This window comes from Spermophilus citellus, assembly GCF_964194105.1.
Source record: "Spermophilus citellus genome assembly, chromosome: 3".
Taxonomy (NCBI): domain Eukaryota; kingdom Metazoa; phylum Chordata; class Mammalia; order Rodentia; family Sciuridae; genus Spermophilus; species Spermophilus citellus.
Window position 1 is genome coordinate 50,508,691 of NC_138184.1, and position 26,001 is coordinate 50,534,691.

The 26,001-nt window shown below is 35.3% G+C and overlaps 1 protein-coding gene across 8 annotated transcripts in view; it reads left to right on the forward strand.

The window, feature by feature from the left end:
* The window catches only part of SFMBT1 (Scm like with four mbt domains 1), a 143,276-nt gene that overhangs the window by 31,131 nt on the left and 86,144 nt on the right, over window positions 1-26,001 (forward strand). Inside the window, exon 1 of one of the 8 annotated variants that reach the window (XM_081284119.1) lies at window positions 16,818-17,016. The exons of 5 other annotated variants lie outside the window; for them this stretch is intronic. In XM_081284119.1, coding sequence (XP_081140245.1) covers window positions 16,994-17,016 — 23 coding nt within the window. In that variant the 5' untranslated portion in view covers window positions 16,818-16,993. Of the gene's footprint in view, window positions 1-16,817; window positions 17,017-26,001 lie in introns of those variants that run through there. 2 more of the 8 variants (XM_081284118.1, XM_081284117.1) reach the window with 2 other exon arrangements.

Below are 26,001 nucleotides of genomic sequence, written 5' to 3' on the forward strand. Positions count from 1 at the left end.
TTTTTAATATCATTAATTAATCTGATAGAATGAAAGGTATTATCTCTATTTTTTTTTTTTTTTTAAAGAGAGAGTGAGAGAGGAGAGAGTTAGGAGAGAGAGAGAGAATTTTTAATATTTATTTTTTAGTTCTCGGCGGACACAACATCTTTGTTGGTATGTGGTGCTGAGGATCGAACCCGGGCCGCACGCATGCCAGGCGAGCGCGCTACCGCTTGAGCCACATCCCCAGCCCTATTTTTTTTTTTTTTTTTGTATTTGCTAAGAGTTGCTTTGTGGTCTAAGATATGGTCTGTTTTAGAGACGGATCTGTGTGCTGCTGAGAAGAAAGTATATTCAGTCGTTGATAGGTGAAATATTTTGTATATGTTTGTTAAGTCTTAAGTTATTAATTATATGTTTTAGTTCTATAGCTTCTTTATTTAGTTTTTGTTTGAAGGGCCATTTATGAGAGAGGTGAGTTAAAGCCACCCAGCATTACTGCATTGTGGTCTGTTTGATTCTTTTTTTTTTTTTTTTAATATTATTTAGTTTTCGGCAGACACAACATCTTTGTTTGTATGTGGTGCTGAGGATCGAACCCCGGCCGCACGCATGCCAGGCGAGCGCGCTACCGCTTGAGCCACATCCCCAGCCCCCTGTTTGATTCTTGAAATTGAGAGAAGAGTTTGTACGTAGATGCTTCATTTTTTGGGACATAAATATTTATGATTGTAATGTCTTGTTGATGTACACTTCCCTTAAGCAATATGAAATGTCCTTCTTAGTCCCTTCTGATTAACTTTGGCTTGAAGTCCACTTTATCTGTAAAATGGAAATAGTAATAATGTACTTTGCAGAATTATCATATATTTATATAATGTATGTTAAAATACTCAGCATTCATAGCATAGTTAGTTATCAATAAAAGAAGGATGTTATTGATTTCCTATTTTGTTAAGTGATTGTGAGTTTAGGTACTAGAGTTATAGATCTGTTTCCAAGTAAACAGTTTTCCCTAGGAAAAACAACTGAAATTGGACCTGATTTCAAGTAGACTAAAGAATTGAGTATGCAAGGCAAAACTTGAAAACTTTTGGAAGATAATATAAGAGATCTTTGTGACCTTAGGAGAGGGGGGGAAATTTTTCTAACAAGATGCAAAAGGCACCAGTTATAAAAGAAAAGATTGATAAATGAGACTACATTAAAACTAAAACCATTATCAATAGAACCATAAAGAGTGAAAAAATGAGCCACAGGGTAGGAGAATAACTTTTAATCTCATATGACTGTCAGAATATATAAAAAATGTCCTTTCAAATCAATAAGAGAGAGAGCCCAATAGAAAAATGGCTTGACAAGGCACTTTTCAAAAGAGGAAATCCAGTCAGTATCCATAAGACATGGCATTCAAGTTCATTATAATTGGGAATATGCAAATTAAAACACAATGAGATGCTGTAACACATTCACCAGATTTGCAAAAATGTAAAATTCTCATAGTAGAAGATGAATAAGTGGAGCCACTGACCTCTTATTCACTGCTGGTGGAGTGTGAGTTGGTACAAACACTTGGGGGAAGATTGAACAGAGTCTGCTTTAAAAATTGGATATATGCTCACCTTGACCTCAGCTAGATTGATGTGTCTGTGTCCAGAGATAGTCTTGGAAGGTTTGTGCTCCTTTGATTAAGGTTGTGATTGTGCTCCTAGAGCTCAGAGGATGATATGGTGTTTTGATTGTGCCACTGAACTCAGACCTAGGCACTTTTTCCTACTTTGGAGTTATGGGTGTGAACTAAAAGTTGTAATAATTTTTCTTATTTAGGCCTTTAGTTTACAAATAAGATTTAGTTATTTAAAAAATGGCTTTACTTAAAAAATAAGAGGAATAGAGCTCACCTACTTTGAAATGTACAGTTCAGTGGTTTTTAGTGTACTTACAGAGTTATACAACTATTATAATCTAATTTTAGAACATTTTCATTATTCGAGAAAGAAACCTTATATCCATTAGCAGTTATTCCCTATCCATCTTTCCCTGCTTCCTCAGCCCAAGGCAACCACTAATCTACTTTCTGTCTCTCCAGATTTGCCTATGCTGGGCATTTTATATAAATGATATCATATAACATGTGGTCTTTTGTTACAGCCTTCTTTAATTTAGCATAAAGTTTTTGAAGTTCATTTATGTTTTAATGTACACCAGTATTTCATTTTTTTATTGCCAGATAATGTTCTGCTGCTTGGATATATCAGATTTTATTTATGTACTCATTTAGTGAACATTTAGATCATTTCTACTTTTTGGCTATCATCTGTAATGTTGCTGTGAACATTTCTATACAAATTTTTGTGTGGACCTGTGTTTTCATTTCTCTTTGGAGTGGAATTGCTGGGGCATATGGATACAATGTTTAAATTTTTGAGGAATTGTTAGTTTCCCAAAGTAACCATTTTACATTCCCACCAGCAATATATATGAAGGTTTCAGTTTCCTCACATCCTCATTAACACTTATTAATTTCCTTTTTTAAAATTATAGTTGTTCTTGTGGCTCTAACCGGGAAAACGCAAGTTAAAATACAGTGAGATGTCATTGCACTGCACTAATTAGATTTGTAAATGTTTAAAAGTCTGACTGTAGGGCATGTGGAAGTCTATTACTTTTTATATAACTTGAAGATGATTTTGGCTTTTTAAGTTACTGCTTTTATTGAGGTGGGGCTGCTTTATGTTCTCATTTTGGTTGGTCTTCCAGTTTTATAATTTATGTCTACTGACTTAAATTTTATACTGTTTGTTCATTTACTCACACTATCAGGTCATACCTGTAACAGTCCTTAAGAGTCCAGTTCTGAGAGAGCCTAGGACTCACCTCTCTCAGGGACTGTGACACCTGATTTTGTGATTTGGGAGTAAAGAATGTAACATAACTGTACAATTTCTAAGGTAGACTAGTTGTACTCTTGTTCCCCAGAACTTTTTACAGAGTCTTCCTTTGTAAAAGGAACGCCTTTCTAGTATATATATGACTTATATATTGTCAGAGGATTCATTGGATAGTGGTTCTAAAAACTTTCTATGAAGTGGTCTGTCTTCTTACCAACCTTAAGGCTTTAGATTGTGTCTAAAAAGGAATGATAGAAGGCAAGAAAACCATATAGGGAAAAGAGCTTTATATGTATAAAGATTTTATTTTTGACCAGGGAGCAGGTTTGTTTTGTGGAGAAAGAACTTAGTTTTTGAATTTGGTTGTCATTTGTGTGTGAAAATTAAGTAGTTTCTTTAAGCCTCCATTCTTGACCTTTAAAATGGGAATATTTCAAGTGGTGGTTGAATGGATGAAGTATTATATTGCATAGTGCCTGGCACAGTGAGCACTCAAATGTTAACTCTCTTCCTCCCTGACCTCAAGGCAGTTTATTTAAAAAAACCTTTATAAATAGGCTGTGTTACTTTTTGGATTAATTAAAGCTACTAGTTAACTAATTAGTAGTAACAAAATAATGAGAGCATTTTGACAAGAGTATATATAGAAAGAGACATAGTTATGCAGGTTGAGCATCTCTAATCTGTTTTTGAATTAGGAATGCTCAACTGGTAAAAACTTCATGCAAACATTACACAATCTGAAAATCTGAAAATTTCTGGTCCCAAGCATGTTGGAAAAAGGATACTCACATCATTTCGTAGAATGTGAAAAATTGATGAAATATTTAAATCAATTATTAGAAGTTACAGAGTTTTAAAATCAATTCTAGATTCAATATAAATAATTAAAATTGTTTACAGGAGGGGCTGGGATATAGATCTGTTGGTTTAGTGCTTGCCTTGCATGCACAAGGCCATGGGTTCAATCCCCAGCACCCCCAAAAAAATATATATATTGTTTACAGGAGATTTAAAAAATAATAATCATATTCTAAAATAAAAGTACTTTTTCATGGGCTGGGGATGTGGCTCAAGCAGTAACGTGCTCGCCTGTCATGTGCGGGGTGCTGGGTTCGATTCTCAGCACCACATAAAATAAAGATGTTGTGTCCACTGAAAACTGAAAAATAAATATTAAAAAAAAATTTTCTCTCTCCTCCCTCCCCCCCTCAAAAAAAGTACTTTTTCTTAACAATGTTTCTGATACAAAGTGGAGGAAATTGATCATAAATTTAAGGTTTTATTTTTCATCTTTATGCTGACAATTATGTTTTTAGCTGAGAAAACTGCTTTTTAAATGTAAGGTAAGATGGTATCAGGTCATACTTGTAAAAGGTGAGGTTAGTTTTGCATGCTCAGTTAATAACTCAGTAAATAACAATAAATGTCTATTACATTTTGAATGAATTTAAGACTCCATGAGGAACCTATTACCTGGAATTCTCAGTTACTTTAGGGGTGGGTGGAGTACTGGGGATTAAACCCAGAGGCACTTTACCACTGAGCTATATCCCCAGCCCTTTTTATTTTATTTTATTGTTTTTAAAGATAGGGTCTTACTAAGTAAGTTGTTCAGGGCTTCACTAAGTTGCTAAAGCTATCCTTAAACTTTTGATCTTCCTGTCTCAGTCTCCTGAGTTGCTGGGATTACAGGTGTGCAGCACCATGCCCAGTTGGGATTTTTAGTTATTATATTGTATTTGGTTTTATGAAAATTTTTGGACAGAAAAATGAATTTAGCAGAAGGCTTGCCTTTGGTCAGTTTTGACCACTCAGCTATACACACCACTGAGTTGTCCTAAAAGTGTTATATTCTGTTCATTTTAGCTTTATCTGATTCTTGTTGTCCCCTGTGTGGAAGCATTTATTCTTCAAGTGGAGGATTGCATAATGAATACCTTTATTATTTTGAGTAGAAACCACTGTAATCAGCTGACTGATCCCTCTGGTCACCTTACACACAAGCATATGTTCCACCCCATTTCCCCACAGCACTGATACCAGCCTCATGTCTGTCTACTTGTTGCTTTTTGCAAGCTTGTCTTTCTGGGAATGCCCTCTACCCTTTCTGTATCTTTCTAAGGTTGTGTCATATCCTTCAAGATGAAATTCATATCTGGCCTTTGGTGAAACTGTTTGCAGCTATTTTGATCCACAGTTAACTTTCCCTTCTGTGCAGATGATTTTTAAATACCATGCATTTCAAAAATTACCATAGTGACTTTTCCTCAACGGTAAAATCTTTTAGGGCAAGATTGAGCTTTGTATTATAGCAATGCCTTCCCATCCCTAGGGTAGTGCCAGGAACAAGGAGGTTCACAATGTTAGACTGAGGTGAATTCATTGTCAGTGTGTTGGGTTCCAAATGTGTTGGTAAATACTGGAAAACAGTTTTAAGATAAAGATATAAAATTCATTTCTGTAAGATTAGTTTTACCTGGGATAGTTTTATCTTTTACCTGGTTACCTTTTGTTAGTATGGCATATCAACCATTGTAGAATTAAAATTTGGAGGGGAGGAGATTTGAGCAAATTATAACCTTACTTAAACATTGTGTTTTATAAAAATGCTAAATTTTATATATTTAGAGATATCTACATTTATCACTTTTTAAGTTAGCTTCTGTGAAACAAATACTGTTATAAATAAATATTTTGGTTGTACAAATTAAGCAGCTGTCATCTCACTGTGAAACATGGCCCTTCACTTACACCCTTGAGCAATTTCTCCATCTATCTTGTCTAAAAACAAAATTAAGTCTAGGTGTGGTTGGTCATATCTTTAATACCAGTGATTTAGGAGGCTTGAGGCAGGAGGATCGCAAATTCAAGGTCAGCATCAGAAATTTAGTGAGACTCTGTTTAAAACAAGGTGGGGAGGTAACTCAAAGTGGCCCTGGATTCAGTCCCTAGTTCCATCCCACAAAAAAAAACAAAAACAAAAAGTTTTGTTTTGTACTGTTCTTTGACTTTTCCCTTCCATAACGTATCTCTGGATTAGAAAGGATTTACCAGCCCCACAGAAGGTTAAATTAGGCTCCAGGAACTGCTTGCGCCTGGCTGAGCAGCATAGTCCAGTTTCAGCCCAGCTGACAGTCTTGATGCCTTTTTCTCCCTTGTGTTGCCCTGGGCTAGTGGTTCAGAGTTTATCCAGTATCCCTTGCCCTCTCTGCTATAGGAGGAACCAAGAGCCAGAATAGCTTTCTGATTGATACCATTTTCCCAAAGGAGCTTTACTTTTTTGCTTCTTTGTTGAGAATGAAATAATTTCTCTAATAGTTTTTTTGCCTTTCTGCTTTGGGATGGAAGACATTCTGCCCCTTTATTTTGTTTGAGCCTGTCTCTTCTACTAGTTTGAGGTAAAGGGATAATGTTTTCTCTTTGTAGCTGCTGCAAAATGTGGTATAGTATACAAACCAAGTAAATATTTGTTGAAGGAATAAGTAATTCATGTGTTTAAAACCTAAATTTACCCAAAGAGTAAGGGATTACATTATGTAGCACCAAACTCCCCCCTCCATTCATATATATATATATATATATATATATATATATATATATATATATATATAAATAATATAAAATACATAGGATTAAAAAGAAAACCAGTTGTATGTAAACTGTAATACATGAAAATGTGTGCTTTTCTGTGGTGACAAAGTTGTACTTACTACTAATGGTACTGTGATTTATTGCCTTCTCATATTTAAAGAAAATCTTGAATTTCAATTTAAGGTTGGTGAAAACAGGTGTAAAACCTTCTTCTTATCCATAATTTCATACATTCTTGAATTCTCTTCATGGACCCTAGGACTCCAGGTTAAGAACCTTGCTGTAAACAGTAAGGATATGATAAACTACTTAAATTTAAGTGCTTTATTTTGCACTGTTGCTGATTTTAAGGTCTAAGATAAGGAGTGTGTACGATTATTTGAATTGCCCAGGATGCTGATGAAAAAGGCCTAGGGGTTAAACAATTTCTGTTTTACAGTGATAACATTTTGGGAACTCTGGGAGTGAGGAAGTAATAATTACTTGAGGGCATAGGATATAGAAAAACCTTTTAAGCATGTGTATAGTGTCTTTCTTGATCATGGTTAGAAATAAATGAGATAGCATTTAATTTGTGAATTTGGTAGTCAGACTTGAATTCTGAGTAGGATTCCTTTTTTTCTTTTTTCCAGTTGAGAACTGAACTCAGGGCCTTGTACATACTAGGCAAGCATTATACCACTGACCTATGTCTCGAGCTTTTTTATTTTGAGACTGGATCTTTTTAAAATAATCATTTTATTTATTTATTTATTTATTTTTATGTGATTCTAAGTATCTAACCCAGGGCCTTGTACATTCTAGGCAAGCTCTCTGCCTCAGAGCTAAAGCCCCTCCCTGAGACAGGGTCTTGCTTAGTTGCCCAACTGGCCTTGAACTTCTGATCCTCCAGCCTCAGCCTCCTAAATAATTGGGATTATAGGTATGCATCACCGTGGTTGGCCTGAGTAGGTTTTTTAGTCTTGCATGAGCTTGGTGTCTTAATCTATAAAATCATTATAATGCTTGCTTTAGAGTTCTGAAGGTGAAATGAGAGCATGTCTAAGTGTTTGGGGCCCAAACAATGCTGATTTCTCCATGATGGGAGATAGTTTTCACTTTGCCTTGTGCAATCCAGGGTTTTTTTGGGGGGGGCCCAATTTCTTTACCTATATGGAATGGGCCTTGGAGTAAAGAATCCTTAATAGCTGTTTAATCTGAAAAGTTGTCTGATATTAGGAAGGCTACTCTTTGGTCTTTCTAAATTAGAAGTAAGCCTGACTAGAAGAAAGCCTTAAATAAGTTGCTTAAAAGTGAGAGCTAGTTTTGGTTACTTACTATCTGGGAGGCATTCTCAAATAGGCCATTTTATTTAATCCTCATAGTCATTCTATTAAAAAAAAAAAGGTGGTTTTCCTACTTTGTAGGGTAGGATGTTGAAACCCAGAAGAGTAAAAACTCTTCCCATGCTCATGAAATTTGTATGTAATGAATAGGAGTTTGAAGGCAAGCTTAATATATGTAAACCCTTTTTAAAAATTGTTATATAACACTTTTTTATACTGCTCTTCCAGTGACCAAAAGGAAGACTCATTCAGTATACTTCTTAGAAAGACAATATACTTAGTGGAAAGAATGCATATATATGTGCATTAAAATCTTATCTATAACTTTCATTTTGCAGAAATACCCAGCTGCTTGGAAGGCTCAGGCAGGAAGATTATAAGTTCAAAACCAGCCTGGTCAATTTAGTGAAACCCTGTCTCAAAAATTTTTTTAAAAGCCAGACATGGTGGTTCATGTTTGTAATCCCAGTGACTCAGGAGGCCGAGGCAGGAGGATTGCAAGTTTGAGGCCAGCCTTGGCAACTTAGTGAGACCATAAACAACTGAGTGAGACCCTGTTTCTAAATAAAAAATAAAAAAAGGTTTGGGGATGTGACTCAGTGGTTAAGTACCTCTGAATTTAATCTCTAGCACCAAACAACAATAACAAACAATAATAAAAGGGCTGAGAATGTAGCTCAGTCATAAAGTGTTTGCCTAGCATGTGTGAGGCCCTGGGTTTGATCCCCAGCACTATAAGAAGAAAGGGGGTGGGGGAGGAAAAAAACTGGAATAGTCAAAGCAAAAAGTGTATTTTTCTTCTACATAAGTAGTAAAATATAGCCCCAAATCAGGAAATTAACATTGATGTGTTGTTACTGTCAGATACTCATCAGACCACTTTCAAGGTTGACTAATAGTCCCAGTAAAGTTTCTACCCCCTTCTTCTTACTCTTCCCCTTTGGTAACAAAAGGAGTCACTTCAGAATCATGTGGTTTGCATTTGACTTTGATAGTCTTGATGGGTTGAAGATTGTAGACAATCGCAGACAAGTTATTTTGTAGAATGTCTCTTCATTTGTGTTTGTTTGATGTTTTAACACAATTTAACTTAGATTGCACATCTTTGCAGGAATATTGTAGAAATGATGCCATGTCTCATTGAATCCAATCTGATATGTAATTTTGGTTTGTCCCATTTCTTATGAGGTGCTACTTAAGGTGATGTCTGTCAGACTTTTTCACTGATAAGTCATTTTTCCTTTTGTAATGAATTACTATTTCATGGATAAGTACCTCAAAATTATATAACTATCCCATTCCCATCAAACTTTCAGTTTATTGATAATTTATATCAATATGAATTCATGGTTTTCTGTATTACTTAATGAGCTAATCTGTTCTTTTCATTTTTTGTATTGATGCTTACATTGTCTCAGATTTGGTCAGTGAGAGCCCCTTTCAACCTGGTTTATTTGTCCTTTTGACTTATTTCCACTTATTCTTGGAGTGTTTTTTACTTTCTGGCACAAGTATTGTAGGCCAGGGTTTCTTAACTTTAATCATATGCATGATTATTTTTCTTGGCATACATTCCATTCTACAAGGAAACGAAATTTTTGAAAAAACAATTACCACATGTTACCCTTTTTTTGTATCCTTAGTCTAATTTATCACTTAGAGTGATGTTCTGATTCAATTGTAAAAGTGGTAGGCAGCCTGATATTGTTTTTGTGTGTGTATGGCGCATGAGCATGCACATGCATTTTTCCTTGTCCCTTCCTAGGGAGAAATTTTTTTTCTAGGAAGTGCCAAGAAAAGGTGTTAAAATTGTCAATTCTTCTCCATTATCAGAACAGTTATTTAAAACATGTTAAAAAGCTGGATGTGGTGGAGTGTGCCTGGAATCCCAGTGTCTCAGGAGGGTGAGGCAGGAGGGTCACAAATTCAAGGCTAGCCTCAGCAATTTAGCGAGGCACTAAGCAATTTAGGGAGCCCCTGTCTCAAAAAGTGAAAAGGACTTGGGATGTTGCTCAGTGAGTGGTAAAGTGCCCCTGAATTAAATTCTCATTAAAAGCAAATAAGCATTAAAAAAAAAAAACACTTTGGGTTTAAAAAGGTTTTCAGTATCATTGAAAAAAGAATAGGGGACTGGGATTGTGGCTTAGCGGTAGAGCACGGGACCCGGGTTTGATCCTCAGCACCACATAAAAATGAAAATGCATTGTGTTAAAAAAAAAAAAAAGAATAGGAAGAGGAGATGTGCTCTTCACTCATCCATCACACGTTCAGCGAGTGTCCCACAGGGGTTAGACGGCGAGCAGGGTTTATTGTGAAGCAGAGGGATACAAGAGCAAACAAAAATCTGCGTGTCCCTGCATGCCCTCATGGAGCTTACAGTTTAGCAGTTAAGAGGCAAACAGTCAAAAAAGAAACGTGGAAGTCAGGTACAGTTGCACACACTCATAATCCCAGCTACCTGAGAGGGTGAGGCAGAAGGATTGAAAGTTCAAGGCTAGCCTGGGCAACTTGGTGAGATCATGTCTCAAAATATACAAAGGCTGAGGGTGTAGCTCAGTGGCAGAGTGCTTCCTAGAATGTGCTAGGCCTTGGTCCTGGATTCAATCTCCAGAACTGGCATAGAGGTCGGATAGAAAATGGAGTGACAGTCATAAAAGAAAGTACCATGGCCAACAATTCTTAACTTGTGAACTGTGACAAGTTCTACTTTCACATTGTTCTGAGGGTAAAAGAAGATCATTTAAGAATAAGTAAAAGAAGATCATTAAATAAATTGTTATATGAATGAAGTATTTTCTTCTGGTCACTCTGATATTTGATCTGTTTCAGACTTGCTTATATAAGCATCACCTAAACTAGTTTACAAGCTCTTCCTTCCCACTTCATCCTGGATATCATTGTCCCATCTATCTGTATACTGCATGTGTACACTACATGTATACTTTAATTTTACTGACTTACCCCAATCTAGCTTTTCAACTGTGTCCTCTTTACTTGCTTTGAAGACTTCAACTCAAACCAAATTGGTTTCTGTGTCTGAAACACATGTTGCACTTTCCTACCTTTATGCTTTTGCCTTTTTCCTTATTTAGAATTCTTTTTCTCATCTCTGTTTTTCAAAATTACATCCCTATTCTGAATCTGGCTTAACTTCTTTACCCCACTCTCCCCACTTTACTCCCATATTGCATGAGGTCTCTCCAGAGTATTTTGTAGTCATCATTTGCTTTGTAAGTCACTATAAAGTTTTTCTAACTGACATTACAGGCTCTCACAGTGTAGAAACCATACTTGATATGTTTATATTTACAATATTAATGTAGTCTTTACTAAGCTTTTGCTGGTTGATAAACGACATGACCATGTTCAACTGAATTTGCAAGAATTTTAAAATTCCTTGAATTTTCAAAATACAAACCAATTAACTGATTTTGCACTGGAAGAGAAAAAAATTTACTTGTGTACATTTTTGCTTTTTGTGAAAAGTATAATACATCTAACTTAATTGACCCTCATCTAAGCAAAAATAAGACACCTTTGCATAGTAAGTATACTGTTATCAAGAACGAATTTTCAAACTTGAGATACTGGTGATCCCCTTGATGCCAAAGATGACTACCTCAACTTAGCAGATGCATGTGTTTACCAGCATTAAGTTGGATAGTCCAGGTTATACCAGTGAAGTGGTTGGGTAAATAAGTTATGGAAGACAGTTAAAATGGAAAGTATTGGGGGAGGGCTGGGATTGTGACTCAGTGGTAGAGCACTTGCCTACTACATTTGAGGCACTGGGTTTGATCCTCAGCACCACATGAATAAATAAATAAATGAATGAATAAAGTTTAAAAAAGAAAAGAATAGGAGGAAGAAATGTGGGTGAGTATAGATAAAAAATAGGCTATGACTTGATTACTGCATAAGAAGTCCTTGAATAATAGATAACGGAACATTATCTATTATCCTTGGATAACAGAACAACCTTGGATGTTCATTTTACTATTTTGTCTATTTTTGTATATGCATGAATTTTTTTTAAAGTTTATTTTTCGGTTGTAGTTGGACGCAGTACCTTTATTTTATTTATTTTTATGTGGTGCTGAGGATTGAACCCCTGCTGAGCCACAACCCCAGCCCCTGCATGGAATTTTTGACCACACAAAATTGCAAGGATGTGTGTGTGTGGGGGGGTTAGAGTTGTGGCTCAGCGGTAGAGCACTCGTCTAGCACCTATGAGGCCCTGGGTTCGATCCTCAGCACCACATAAAAAATCAAATAAACATATATAAAAATAAATAAATTGCAAGGATGCAATTCTTTCAAGTGATCATATACCCTCTACAATACTGTGAATTGAATCCAGGACCTTACATGTGCTAGGCAAGTGTTTAACACTAAATTATATCCCCAGCCCTTAGATTCAGTAATTTATTTAGTAGAGGTTCTGTAATCCCTTTATCATTTATTAGTTAGCATACTCACATTAAAAGAAATTTTTCCTGGGGCCGGGGTTGTGGCTCAGTGGTACAGCGCTTGCCTATCATGCATGAGACACTGTGTTCGATCCCTGGCACCACATAAAAATAAAAACAATAAATAAAAGTATTGTGCCCATCTACAACTAAATATATATATATATATATATATATATATTTTTTTTTTTTTTTTTTTTAAAGAAAGTTCTCCTATTTTGTTATGCTGTGATTAAATGTGTATGGATATCTTTAGTTACAAAAACAGTGACTTTGGGCTGGGGTTGTGGCTCAGCGGTAGAGCGCTCGATTCACACATGCGAGACCCTGGATTCGATCCTCAGCACCACATAACAATAGATAAGTGAAATAAAGCTATTGTGTCCAGCTACAACTAAAAAATATATAAATATTTTTTAAAAAGTGACTTTATCAACATATGTATTTTTTTCTTATGCACCACTTCCCAGTTGAATTAATAAACAATTTGAACTTATTAACTAGTGAGGGTTTTTCATTTTTTGTTTGGCTTCTTCTGTAGTAAAGGTTTACGGACAAATCCTTCCGTTGGAAACTATAAAAGTGTTCTACAGGGCTCTTCAAAACCTGCTTTTATAGGCATAGATTGTGTATAAATTGAATTATTGCTTTGTAAGAGCAAATTGCAATCTTGATCTTATCTTTTCCCAGCATAGTATTTTGTAATGAGTATGTAGTAATTGCTTGCGTTTAAGAAACAGTTTGATTGATGTTGCTGTTGTGTCTTTTGTTGCTTTATTGTTATAAGAGTCTTCTTTCTGTGATCTTAAATAAGAAAAGTTGTTATAAAGTTAGAATAAATTGCATTGAGCTTTTACTGCTATTGTTATTTTTCATAAGTATCTTACTTGTTAGTCCTTTTCAGAAATCTGCCTGAATAGAATGATGTTTTTCTTTTTTTGGCTGTCAGTGCATCTGTTTTAAGTACTAATATAATGTCAGTAACTTCATAGTGTTTCTTAAGTAGATGTAACTCCTAATCAGAGCTTATTATGTATAGCAAGTACTTAGAATGGCTAGAACTAAATAAATTAATGGGGTGGGGAAGTTGCAACACTAATTGATCAGCCTTAAATTAATCTTTGAAAGTGTAGAAATTTAGTGCAGCACATAAAGAAAGTAATTGCTCTGAATATAGCAGACCTTTAAGCATATAGCAGAACAGATGTACAGATGTACAGTATGTCAAATTTTGAAGAAAATTTTTTTTCTTAAATATTTATTTTTTAGTTGTAGGTGGATATAGTATCTTTATTTCATGTTTATTTGGTGCCGAGGATCAAACCCAGTGCCTCATGTGTGCTAGGCGAGTGCTCTACCACTGAGCCACAATGCCAGCCCCTGTAATTTGTTTTAAAAGGAACTTTTGGGCTGGGGTTATGGCTCATTGGCAGAGCACTTGCGTAGATGCGTGAGGCACTGAGTTTGATCCTCAACACCACATAAAAGTAAACAAATAAAATAAAGGCATTCTGTCCATCTACAACCAACAACAACAACAAAAAAGTAAAAAAAGGGACTTCCATGTGTAACAGTGTAAAAGATATATGACCTTTGTCTCAAACAAAAAGTTTACCTGCCCAGAAACCACGTAACTAACATATCTATTTAGCATATGGACTGAAGTGTCAAAAACTACTTATTATGGGTTTTCACTTGGAGTTTATGAATGTTAAGGCCTTTGTTTAGGAAAAAAAATTCCTCCAGCCTCTTTTATCTGCCTTATGTGATATTTTTTGAAATTCTCTATTTTTTTTTTAAACTGGTAAGGCATCATATTTTCAGAATTGTGAAATTTCAGTAATTTGGCTTTTTTGGTACCCTTTTAAATTAAAGGATGATTATGAGGAATTTTGAGAGTTGAGTCTTGAAGACTGTTGAAATAGGTAACAGAACTACCCCATTAAGTTTCACTCAGCAGACACAAATTGTAAGCTTTCCACTTATAGGCATGGTGTCATATCATAGAGAGTCTAAGGCAGGTCTAGGCCCCAGGAGCAGAGAGGACTGAATTACTATAAGGGAAGTGCTGTTCTGGAGCCCACTCCCAGATCCTGTGGTACTTTTGGAGAGGAAGAAATAAATTTTGATTAGGAATATTTATTTTTTGGACTGGAGATGTAACTCAGTGATAGAGCACTTGCCTAGTATGTTGAGACCCTGTGTTTATTTCCTAGTACCAGGGAGCAGGGAAAGGAAAGAATGATTATTTTTTCAATGCTTTGTGTAATACCTATGATTCTCCCCCACAAACTTTTTTTTTCTTTTTGGGGGACAGGGTGGGGGTGGGTTACCGGGGATTGAATGCAGGGGCCCTTGACCACTGAGCCACATCCCCAGCCCTGTTTTATATTTTATTTAGAGATAGGGTCTAACTGAGTTGCTTAGCACCTTGCTTTTGCTGAGGCAGGCTTTGAACTCTCCATCCTTCTGTCTCAGCCTCCTGACTTGCTGGGATTACAGGTGTATGCCATCACACCCTGCAATGATTTCCCTTTGTTTCTCATTCTGAGAGGTACAATTGCCAAGATCTCAATGTCAAAATTAAATTAGCTGAGCAAATTTGCCCTTAAAATATTTTGCCTATGGGGCTGGGGATGTGGCTTAAGTGGTAGTGCATGTGGCCCTGGGTTCGATCCTCAGCACCACATACAAACAAAGATGTTGTGTTCGCCGAAAAAAACTAACTAAATAAGTAAATATTAAAAATTCTCTCGCTCTAAAAAAAAATTCTAAAAAAAATATTTTCCTAGGAATAAAGCAGAAATCAAAACCACTTAAGGTTTTAATTCTCTTGCATTGTGTTTTTTTATTGATTATTTAAAGCATTACATAGCTCATGATATATCATCTTTCATACATTTGACTCAAATTGTGTTTTGAACTCCCATTTTCACCCCAAATACAGATTGCAGAATCACATCTGTTACATATTCACATTTTTACATAATGCCATATTAGTGACTGTTGTATTCTGCTACCTTTCCTATCCCCTACTATCCCCCCTCCCCTCCCCTCCCATCTTCCCTCTCTACCTCCCCTGCTGTTGTTCAATTCTCTCCCTTTTTTTCCCTCCCCCTTGCCCCTCATGACCTCTTATAATTTTATGTATCATTGAAGGTCTCCTACCATTTCCGTATGCTTTCCCTTCTCTCTCCATTTCTCTCCCCCCAATCGTCTTTGTTTACTGTAGTCTTTTCCTCATGCTCTTCCTTCCTGTTCTGTTCTTAGTTGCTCTCTTTATATCAAAGCAGACATTTGGCATTTGTTTTTTAGGGCTTGGCTAGCTTCGCTTAGCATAATCTGCTCTAATGCCATCCATTTCCCTGCAAATTCTATGATTTTGTCATTTCTTTAGACTATAGTTAAACTGAATTTCAGGGGAGGGGCTAGGAGAGCAGGGAAACTCAGGACCAGTTTTAGGAAGAGCAGTTGAGTGAAGCCCTTTCAGCTATGTGAAGAGCTCTTATATGAGTGAAGGCACAGACTTGTTTTGAGTGGACAGCATCACTGGGAAGAAGCCATCCCTGTGGCTTTACACTTAGGGCCAGTATAAAGACAGATTTGGCCCCTAATGAAGTGGTTTCATCACTTCCCCAAAGGCCTCACCTCTTAATACTGTCATTTTAGATTAAGTTTCAACATGTTGTGTTTTGGGTGGGATATAACATTCAAACTACAGCAGGAGAGCTGTTGCTATTTGTAGAAATGTTGAAACTTGAGAATGTTGTATACTGCAAGATTGTTGAAGATCAGTGGTCTAGATATGGCCATTAAAGTTCTAACTGACTTTTAGATTCACCAGCCTTTTGAAAGAAAAAGAGATTAAGAAAAAGTATTCAGGCAGTTGACAATGTATATAAAAGTACAGTGCCATATGTAGTTGCTGAAGGTACTAAGCAAATGTTTGCAAATGACTAGTCATATGAGCATAAAGGGGGGAAAACAAGTCTATAAAAGAATATTTCTATGTTAAACAATAAATCATTCGAAATGAAAAAAATTATCTTATTCTTTTTATACTTCACCCATCTCTACCAGTACTCCTCTAAAATGTCGGGGTTTATAATACTCCATAGTAGTAATGTTTACTTATGAAGTTTATTTACTTATTTTTGCAAAATGTGCCTAATGTCAAAATTTTTAATATCAGCTTCATAATACTTAGTTCTGATCATAGTATTTGTTAAAGTTGAAAAACTTTTCCTTTCTCCCTTGGTCTCTCTCCTTCTCTTTTTCTAATCTGGTAAAAAGACATTTTCAGGGCTGGGGTTGTGGCTCGGCAGTAGAGCACTGGCCTAGCATGTGTGAGGCCCTGAGTTCGATCCTCAGCACCACATAAAAATAAATAAATAAATAAAAGTATTGTGTTCAACTACAACTAAAAAATAAATATATTTTAAAAAATTTTTCATTAATGGACTCATCTAGACATCTGAATTTGGCGTTTTGTTAAAGATTAAGAGTAGTACTGTGGTATATGAATGGCTTATTGATTTTTTTTTCTTTAAAGATAATTCTGAGAAGAATTTGAAGTAAGCTGGAGACTTTTTTGATAGTTAGGTTTGACATTAATCTTCAAGCATTGGATTTTCATTTCCAAGTTAGGAAGGAGTGATGGAAGATCCTGTCTGTCAACTGACTGTCATGAAATTCCAAACTTGATGTAGCTAAGCCTGTGATAATCTTCAAAATGTCATTTTGGAAGAATTTAATGTGAGTTTAAACAATTGAATTGAGTTCTCTTTTATACCCTAATAGAAAATAATACTATATTTATCTCATATCCTATAGAGAATACTAAGGAAAAACATGTTAGTGATTTAGGATGTATGTCATATTTTACTTTTATGTTTTTCCTGAGCAGTTGGCTGTGTTTTGGCCAACTAAACTCGTTTACTTCAGAACGGTTTAAATACAACAAATTAGAATAACAATATTGGTCTTTCAATTTTCCTTTTTCCAATTCCTAAAAAACTACTTAGCTTTTGGAATATAGGTCAGAATGGTTTTCATAGACAGGGCTGGAAAGTTTTTTCTCTGAAAAAAACATAAATAACCATTTATTTGCTTCAAGCCTACCTTTTGTGTTGTTAATTTGCAAATAATGAAGTTTTAAATTCTTATTAGCTTGTGTTAATAATTTTAAGTACCTTTGTTTATATTATAGTTTTGTCCAAGATTGAAAGAAGTTCTATATTTTGTAAAAAAATGAGTTTTTTTTCCTTATAAAACATGAAAATTAGTAGTTTTAGTTTCATGGAAAACATGTTTCTTATAAAGCATGAATATATGATTATTAGTAACAGTATTATCAAGGATTGAAAATTAGTTAATTTTATAGTTATCTCTAGAAAGTGGAATTGGTAAGTGCTTATTTTAAAAAAGCAGCAGCCTTTGTAATGTGCCATTTAAGTTGGCTAAAAGTAATAACTTAATGTTAAGTGTTAAAAAAAGTGTTAAAAAATAGTCTTTAGGGAAATAATAGAAAAGTGGAGAAGGAAGAATCATTTTTTTTTTTTTTTGTTTAAAAGGTATAGAGAATTAACCAAAAATTCTTGTTTATTTAACATAAGCACTTATATAGTTTTCAGAGGATGTTTACATATATTTAGTTAATAGAGGTGGGTATTGAAGTCTATAAAGGCAAATAATAAGGTGCAGCTAAGTTCTAATACTGACCAAACAAAAGGGTGTCGAATATCCCACTGAGCTCCAGCAATCTCAGGTAAGTAGACTGTTGTTCTGCTGTTAGAGTTTTGGTTTTACACCTTGCATGAGTTTAATTGGACTTCTAATATAGGTTCCCCCCCCCCCCAATATGTCTATTTACCTTTTTGTGCTGAATTATTTTATAGATTTAACATGTTTTTTTTTTTTAAAGAGAGAGTGAGAGAGGAGAGAGAGAGAGAGAGAGAGAGAGAATTTTTAATATTTATTTTTTAGTTCTCGGCGGACACAACATCTTTGTTGGTATGTGGTGCTGAGGATCGAACCCGGGCCGCACGCATGCCAGGCGAGCGCGCTACCGCTTGAGCCACATCCCCAGCCCAGATTTAACATGTTTTGCAGTGTGTCTCTTGTAGTAACCAGAGACTTACTCCTTTTCTGGAAACACTTATTTTAAAAGCTAGTGAAGAGTTATTTTGTTTCTAAGTAATTCATTTTTTTCCTAAATAATTTCTTCTTCATTACTAAATGTTCAGCATTTGTAGGTCTCAGTATTTTACTGTAGATGGTCACCATCACTTTGTTTTTTGGGGATGCCCTGGGGATAGCAGTATTGCACTAGATTTGGGATGCCATCTTGAAGGGACTGTTTTTTTATCTGATCATCCTGTATGAACGTCTGTAGTGATTTTTGTGGAGAGGACTCTCCATCTGCTTCTTTTATGGCCTTAAACTTTTAAAAAATTGCATTGAAATAATTATACACACACGTTATCTGTAGTTCAGGAATCTTTTTAAAGTGCTTTGTTTTATAATGTAATAAAACAAAAGCAGCAAAACCCTCAGAACATCCCTGGGAGTTTGCTGAGTGTTTGGATAGAAGACAACCTCCCCAGAGTCTCACACTTCAATCATTATGGCTTGCCTTGAGCTCTCTTCTTTGAGGCCTTTGGGATAAGGCAGAGCCACTTACTCCCTTGGGGCAAAGATTTTGTTTATGTACTTTCCTGCATATTCTAAGGTTTTTGATGGTGGTTGTTTATCACTCAGATCTCTCTTTAACCTTTTGACTGTTCTCTAAACTCTGTGATTCCATTAAAGAATTGATAAGGAAGTACAGTGTAATTTTAAAAGCTTGTGTACTATAAAACTTTGTTAGGAGAGGTTAGGAGGATACTTGGCAGGGGGAAAAGGGTATCTCAAATTCTTATGGGTTGTGAATCATCTTTGAAGCAGTAGATAGATATTCATTCTAAGTAAGAGGTTTGTTAAAGCATGAATAGCTAATATTCTTTGAGGGCTTACTATACTACAAATTTTGCATGTAGTACTTGATAAAATAATATACTAGGAGATGGGTACTTTTGTTAATATCTCCATTTATAAGGACACTAAGGCATAAATTGGTTACTTGTGTAAACCCCTTAGCAAGTGGACTGAGTACTTGGAATTCAGGCCCACCCGTGGTTCTGAGGCCCCATGCTTCCTTACCCATACTGTCCAGTTATTTTGAGATGATGTTGATCATCATACACTTGATTTTCATTCTTTTTTGTTTTTTCTAGTATTGGGATTGATCTCAGGGCACCTACCATTGAGACATATCCTCAGCCCTTTTTTATTTTTTGTTTTGAGACAGTGGGTCACCAAATTGCCCAGACTGGTCTCAAACTTGTGATCCTCCAGTTTCAGCCTCCTGAGTCACTGGAATTACAGGCACGTACTACCTGCTGATTTTCTCTTATTTTGAGTGCAGTTAACCACTTAAATTTTGTTGTTGTTGTTGTTGTTAAACTGTCAAGGCTAGTAGCCTCTAAAATGTATGAGTCTTAACTTCTGTAGCTGGGGAGACAAATTGCCTAGGGATATGAGGGTTTAGACATTTCTAATATTTTATTTTTAATATATTTTTAGTATACCTTTATTTTATTTTTATGTGGTGCTGAGGATTGAACCCAGGGCCTTGCGTGTGCTAGGTGCTTAGTGCTGAGCCACAACCCCAGCCCTCTTAGTATTTTATTTTAATAGAATTTATTAGATTCCTGATGTTCGAATGGTGTTATATTTCACATACATTATCATTTTAGTCTTCAAACAACCCTTCACCATGTGTATGTATATTACCTGTTAAATAGATATGGAAACTGAGCTAGTAAATGATAGATTTCAATTTAAGCTGGGTCTCATTTTTTTAAAGTTTTTTTTTTTTTTTTTTTTTTTTTTTTTTAGTTGTAGTTGGACACAATACCTTTATTTTATTTTATTTATTTATTTTTATGTGTTGCTGAGGATCGAAACCAGCGCCTCACACATGACAGGCGAGTGTCTACCACTGAGCCGCAACCCCAGCCCTGGGTTTCATTTTTATGGCTAGTCAAGTCGTCGTCGTTTTCTTCTTTTTCTTCTTCTTTCTTCTTTTTCCTTTTTTTAACTAGTTGCCATTCCCTGTCATGTGAATTTTGTTCACTTTTTGGAGAAACATTTTGCCCAAATTAAAAAAACAAAAGCGCAAAGTGGAAGACCTTGTCTAGGTACCCCTGCTGATTTTTGCTGAGAGATCCTTTTAAAGATATTTACTGTGCAAAATTGTGAGTAAAACAAATCTGGTTATAATTAGTATTTAGCTTCAGTTGATTTTTTCATCTTCCTCAAGAGACTAATATGCTTTTAATTAATATAATTGGTTTTTGTGTTACTTCTAGTTGTTTCTCAACATTTCATGTGCCAGATAATTTGTAGGCATAATATATCTAAGGCAACATGAAATTTAGCAGGTTAAGTAAGGACTGTGAGAGGAAGCTTTGTTTGGTCCAGTCTGATGTTCTTTTTTCCTGGCCTATGTCTGCACTTGATCTCTCCTTTAATTGACCTGTCTTTCTAATTTCTCTTTAATTATAGTTATCAAGGAGTTCTTAAACCTTCACTCTCATTTTCTTCCCTCCCAGGGGGTCTTCCGTTTTTGGGGGCTGTGTATACTGAGATGAGCACATATGTAGCTATTTGTGAAGTAAAGAAAATTAGGTAACTTCCTAGGCCTAATTAGAACTTTTGGGTCTTTTTAGTTTGTGGTCTGTTTTTCTTTCCTTCCTCCCTCCCTCCCTATTTATTTTTGTGGTCTGTTTCTTAAACTTGAGCTAATTAAGAATGTTAAAAACACATGGAAGGGCTGGGGTTGTGGCTCAGTGGTAGAGTGCTTGCCTAGCACATGTGAGGCACTGGGTTCATTCCCAGCACCACATTGAAAGAATAAATAAACAAAATAAAGATATTGTGTACATCTACAACTAAAAATATATATTTTTTTAAAATGGAGGACTTCATTTTGATTTCTCTTTTGTTCTATCTGTAGCTTAGCTCTTTCAGTTAAATTATATTAGTGATCCTGACTGGTCTTTATGATCTCTTAGGTATTAAACTGCCCCACTGCCAGACTTCCTTGTTGATTAATGTAAATTTGATCAACTTTCAGAGAGTTTTAGGTCAGATGTTAAATTAAATCAAGTTATATGATTTGTTTCTTGTTTATGCATGGTAATGGAAAAAGCATAGGGGAAGAGGGAGATCACTTGCTGGTGTAGGGATCCCTTATAGTTCTCTTAGTAGTCTCTCTGAGATTTGAGAAAGCCTGGAGGTCAAAAAGACTAGAGGAGCTCAGGCTCTAGAATCAAATCAGACCCCTGTTGCTTCTTCATTGACAGGTTATTTAACTTCTCTGAGGCTCAATTTCTTTACCTGTAAAATGGGGTTATTATATCTGGTTTTAATAAAATAGTATTATACAAGATATCATTAAAAATAATTAAACATTAAGTTTACCATGTGTTGGGCATTGTTTTGTGTGACCAATTATTTACTATTTAATACATACAGGGATATTAAAAAGTAGGTACTCAATACTACTTCTTTCCTTTTGATAAATGGTTAATAAGAATTTGTTGGGTTGGAGTAATGGTTTTTGATTTGTGACTTGAAAAGAGGACTGAGAAAAAAAATCCATGAAATTGCAAAATAGTTTCAAGGCTTTTCATGACTGAACATAGTCTCTTCCTATAATTTACCCTACCCTCCACCCCCTTGGGAGTCTCGCCATGTTGCCCAGGCTATCCTTGAATTCACAATCCTCCTGCTTCAACCTCCCAAGTAGTTGGGATTATAAGCATGTGCCACTGTACCCAGTTTTTGTAATCCTTCTATAATACTACTGAAATTTATATATTTTGACAATGCTTATGTTGGTAAATTCAACTTATTAATCTTATTTATTTAATCAGAAGGAAGACATACTGACCTTTAACATGTTTATGTTACTGGCTCCCACAAATACAGTTTTCAATCTGTGAAAAATGTGATCATATTTGAACTATATAAGATTTACCATTTTCCCAGCTTATAAAATAATATAAAGATAAATAAATGATTTTTAAATGTTTCTGATCTGTTACTTTTTTATGCAGCAAGAGAACATTTCAAAATCATAATTTAGTAATCTTGGTAAGAGGCATAGACTGCTCAGTGTCCTGGTACTAATTAGTCATTTCTGAGCAAACAAGGCCATGAAGTAGTCATATGATCATAGCAGGTCATATGGTCATAGCAGATAATGGACTAGGTATTTAAGTATGATGGGCAGTAGATTTCCAGTCTCATCATAGTGTGAATCAATTTTTAAAAATATTTATGCCTGTGATTCACCCCATATTTATTATTGGTGCATTATAATTATATATGATGGTGGGATTAATTGTTACATACATGCATGCAACGTAACAATGTAATTTGGTCAGTATCATTCTCTATTATTTATCCTTTCCCTCCCCTCCTCCATCCTCCTGACCCCTTTTCTTTACTGATCTTCCTTGAATTTTCATGAACACTCCCTCCCCTGCCTTTTTTTTTTCTCTTTTTCCTCACTACCTTCCACATATGAAAGAAAACATGATCTTTGGCTTTCTGAGTTTGGCTTATTTCCCTTAATATAATGTTCTCAAGTTGCATCCATTTTCCTTGATAATGATGATTTCATTTTTCTTTATGGCTGAATAAAACTCCGTTGTGTATATATACACCACATTTTCTTTGCCTAGTCTCCATTGATGAATAGATACCTAGGCAAGTTCCGTAGTTTGGATGTTGTGAATTATGCTGTTGTAAACCTAGATATGCATGCATTGCTATAGTACACTGACTTTACTTCTTTAGGATAGATTCTGAGGAGTGGTATAGCTGGATCATATGGTGGTTGTCTTCTGTCTTTTGAGGAACCTCCCTACTGATTTCCATAGTGATTGTACTAATTTACAACTCCACCAATACTTTTAGTACCTTTTTCTTCTCATCCTGTCTGGCATTTATTATTGTTTATATTCTTGATGACTGCCGTTTTGACTGGTGTGAGATGAAATCTCAATGTACTTTTGAATTGCATTTTCCTAATTGCTAATAGTGTTGAACATTGTTTTCATATATTTGTTGACCATTTTTCTTTATTTTTATTCTTTTTTATTCTTATTTATTTATTATTTTGGTGGATGGATGCAATACATTTTATTTATTTATTATTTTATGTGGTATTAAGAATCAAACCCAGTTCCTCATATGTTCTGGGCAAGTGCTCTACCACTGGGCTACAAACCTAGCCCCTGTATTTCTTCTTTTGAGAAGTATCTGTTTAGTTCATTTGCCCATTTATTAATTGGGCTATTTGGTGTTTTTTGAGTTCTTTATATATTCTGGATACTAATGCTCTTATCAGAAAATCTATATATTTCTTTTGATAGTATAGCTATTTTTAACAATATTAATTCTGTCTATCCATGGTAGTAGCAAAGATTTTCTCCCATTCTGTAAGTTCTTTCATCACATTCTTCTTATTTTATTTTTTTGGTACTGAGGATTGAACTCAAGGGCACTCTATCACTGAGCCATATCCACAGCCCTATTTTTGTATTTTTTTTTAACTTTTTTTTTTTTAAGTTGTAGTTGGGCATAATACCTTTACTTTTTTTTTTTAAGAGAGAGAATTTTTTTTAAAGATGCATTTTTTAAAAAAAATTTTTTTAAGAGAGAGAGAAGAGAGAGAGAATTTCAATATTTATTTTTAAGTTTTCGGCGGACACAACATCTTGTTTGTATGTGGTGCTGAGGATCGAACCCGGGCCGCACACATGCCTGGCAAGCGCGCTACCGCTTGAGCCACATCCCCAGCCCACAATACCTTTACTTTATTTATTTATATGGTGCTGAGGATTGAACCCAGTGCCTCACACATGTGAGACAAGTGCTTTACCACTGAACCACAACTCCAGCCCCCTATTTTGTGTTATTTGGAGATAGGATCTCACTGAGTTGCTTAGCACCTCACTTTTGCTGAGGCTGGCTTTGAACTCTCTGTCCTCCTGTCTCGGCCTCCCCAGTTGCTGGGATTACAGGCATGTGCCACTACACCCAGATACATTCTTAATTATTTCCTTCTCTGTGCAGAAACTTCTTAATTCTATGCCATCCTTTTTATTAACTCTAGGTATTGTTTTCTGAGCTTTAAAGGACCCATTGAGAAGTTAGTTGCCTGTGCCTGTCAGTATGTTGGAATGCTGACCCTACATTTTCTTCTAGGAGTTGCATAGTTTTCTGGTCTAATTCCTAGGTCTTTGATCCATTTTGAGTTGACTTTTGTGCGGGGTGACAAGCATCTTATCTCATTCTTCTATATATGGATAACCAGTTTTCCCAGCACCATTTGTTTAAAAAAAAAAAAGCCTGTTTTTTCTCTGATGTTTTTGGTACCTTTATCAAGGATCAAATGACTGTAAATGTGTGGGTTTGTCTCTGTACATTGGTCTGTCTGTCTGTCTTTATACCAGTGCCACGCAATTTTTGTTACTATAATTTGAAGTCAGGTAATGTGATGCCTCCTCCTTCATTGCTTTTTTGGCTTAGAATTATATGGGCTATTATGGGTCGTTTATTATTCCAAATGAATTTTAATGCGTTTTCTTAGTTCAATGAAGACTGTCACTGGTATTTTGATGGGGATTACATTGAATGTGTATATTGCTTTTGGTAGTATGGCCATTTTTAACAATTTTAATTCTGCCTGTCCATGAACATGGGCAGTCTTTATCTTATATCTTCTTTCATTTTTTTTCTTCAGTGTTATATAGTTTTCATTATAGAGGTGTTTTGCCTCCTTGGTTAGATTTATTCCTAGGTATTTTATTTTTGAGGCTATTGTGAATGGGATTGTTTTCCTGATTTCTTTCTCAAGCAGATTCATTATTGGTGTATAGGAAAGCTATTGATTTTTTTTTTTTTTTTTTTTTTTTTTTTTTTTTTTTGTATCTTGACTTTGTAAACTGTTACTTTGCTGAATTTGTTTATTGGCTCAGTAGTTTTCTGTTGGAGCTTGGATCTTCTAAGTTTAGGGTCATATTACCTGCAAATTTTAATAATTTAACTTTTTCCTATCCCATTTTTATCCCTTTTGTTTCCTTGCCTAATTGCTCTGATTAGAATTTCTAATACTATATTGAATAGGAGTGGTGAGAGTAGACATTCTTGTTTTGTTCCAAATTATAAAGGAAATGCTTTTAGTTTCCCCCCATTCACTATGATATTTATTGGCTTTAGGTTTAACATATTAGCCTTTATGATGTTGAGGTAAGTTCCTTTTGTCCATAGTTTCCTCAGTGTTCTTATCATGAATGAGTGCTGAATTTTTGCCTAGGGGTTTCTCTGCATATGCCTGAGATTTTTAAATGACATGTATTAAAGCTTAGAAAAATTATTATTGCAGTGTCTTTACTAGAAAATTTGTGGGTGGTGAAATTGAGATTAAAAAAAAGGCAACAAGACACAGTGTCACATGTTTATAATCCTAGTTACTTGAGTGGCTGAGGCAGAAGGATCTCAAGTTGGAGGCCAACCTGGGCAACTTAATGAGACCCTGTCTTTAAAAAAAATACTGGGTAGGGGCTGGGGATGTGGCTCAAGTGGTAACGCGCTTGCCTGGCATGTGCAGGGCACTGGGTTCGA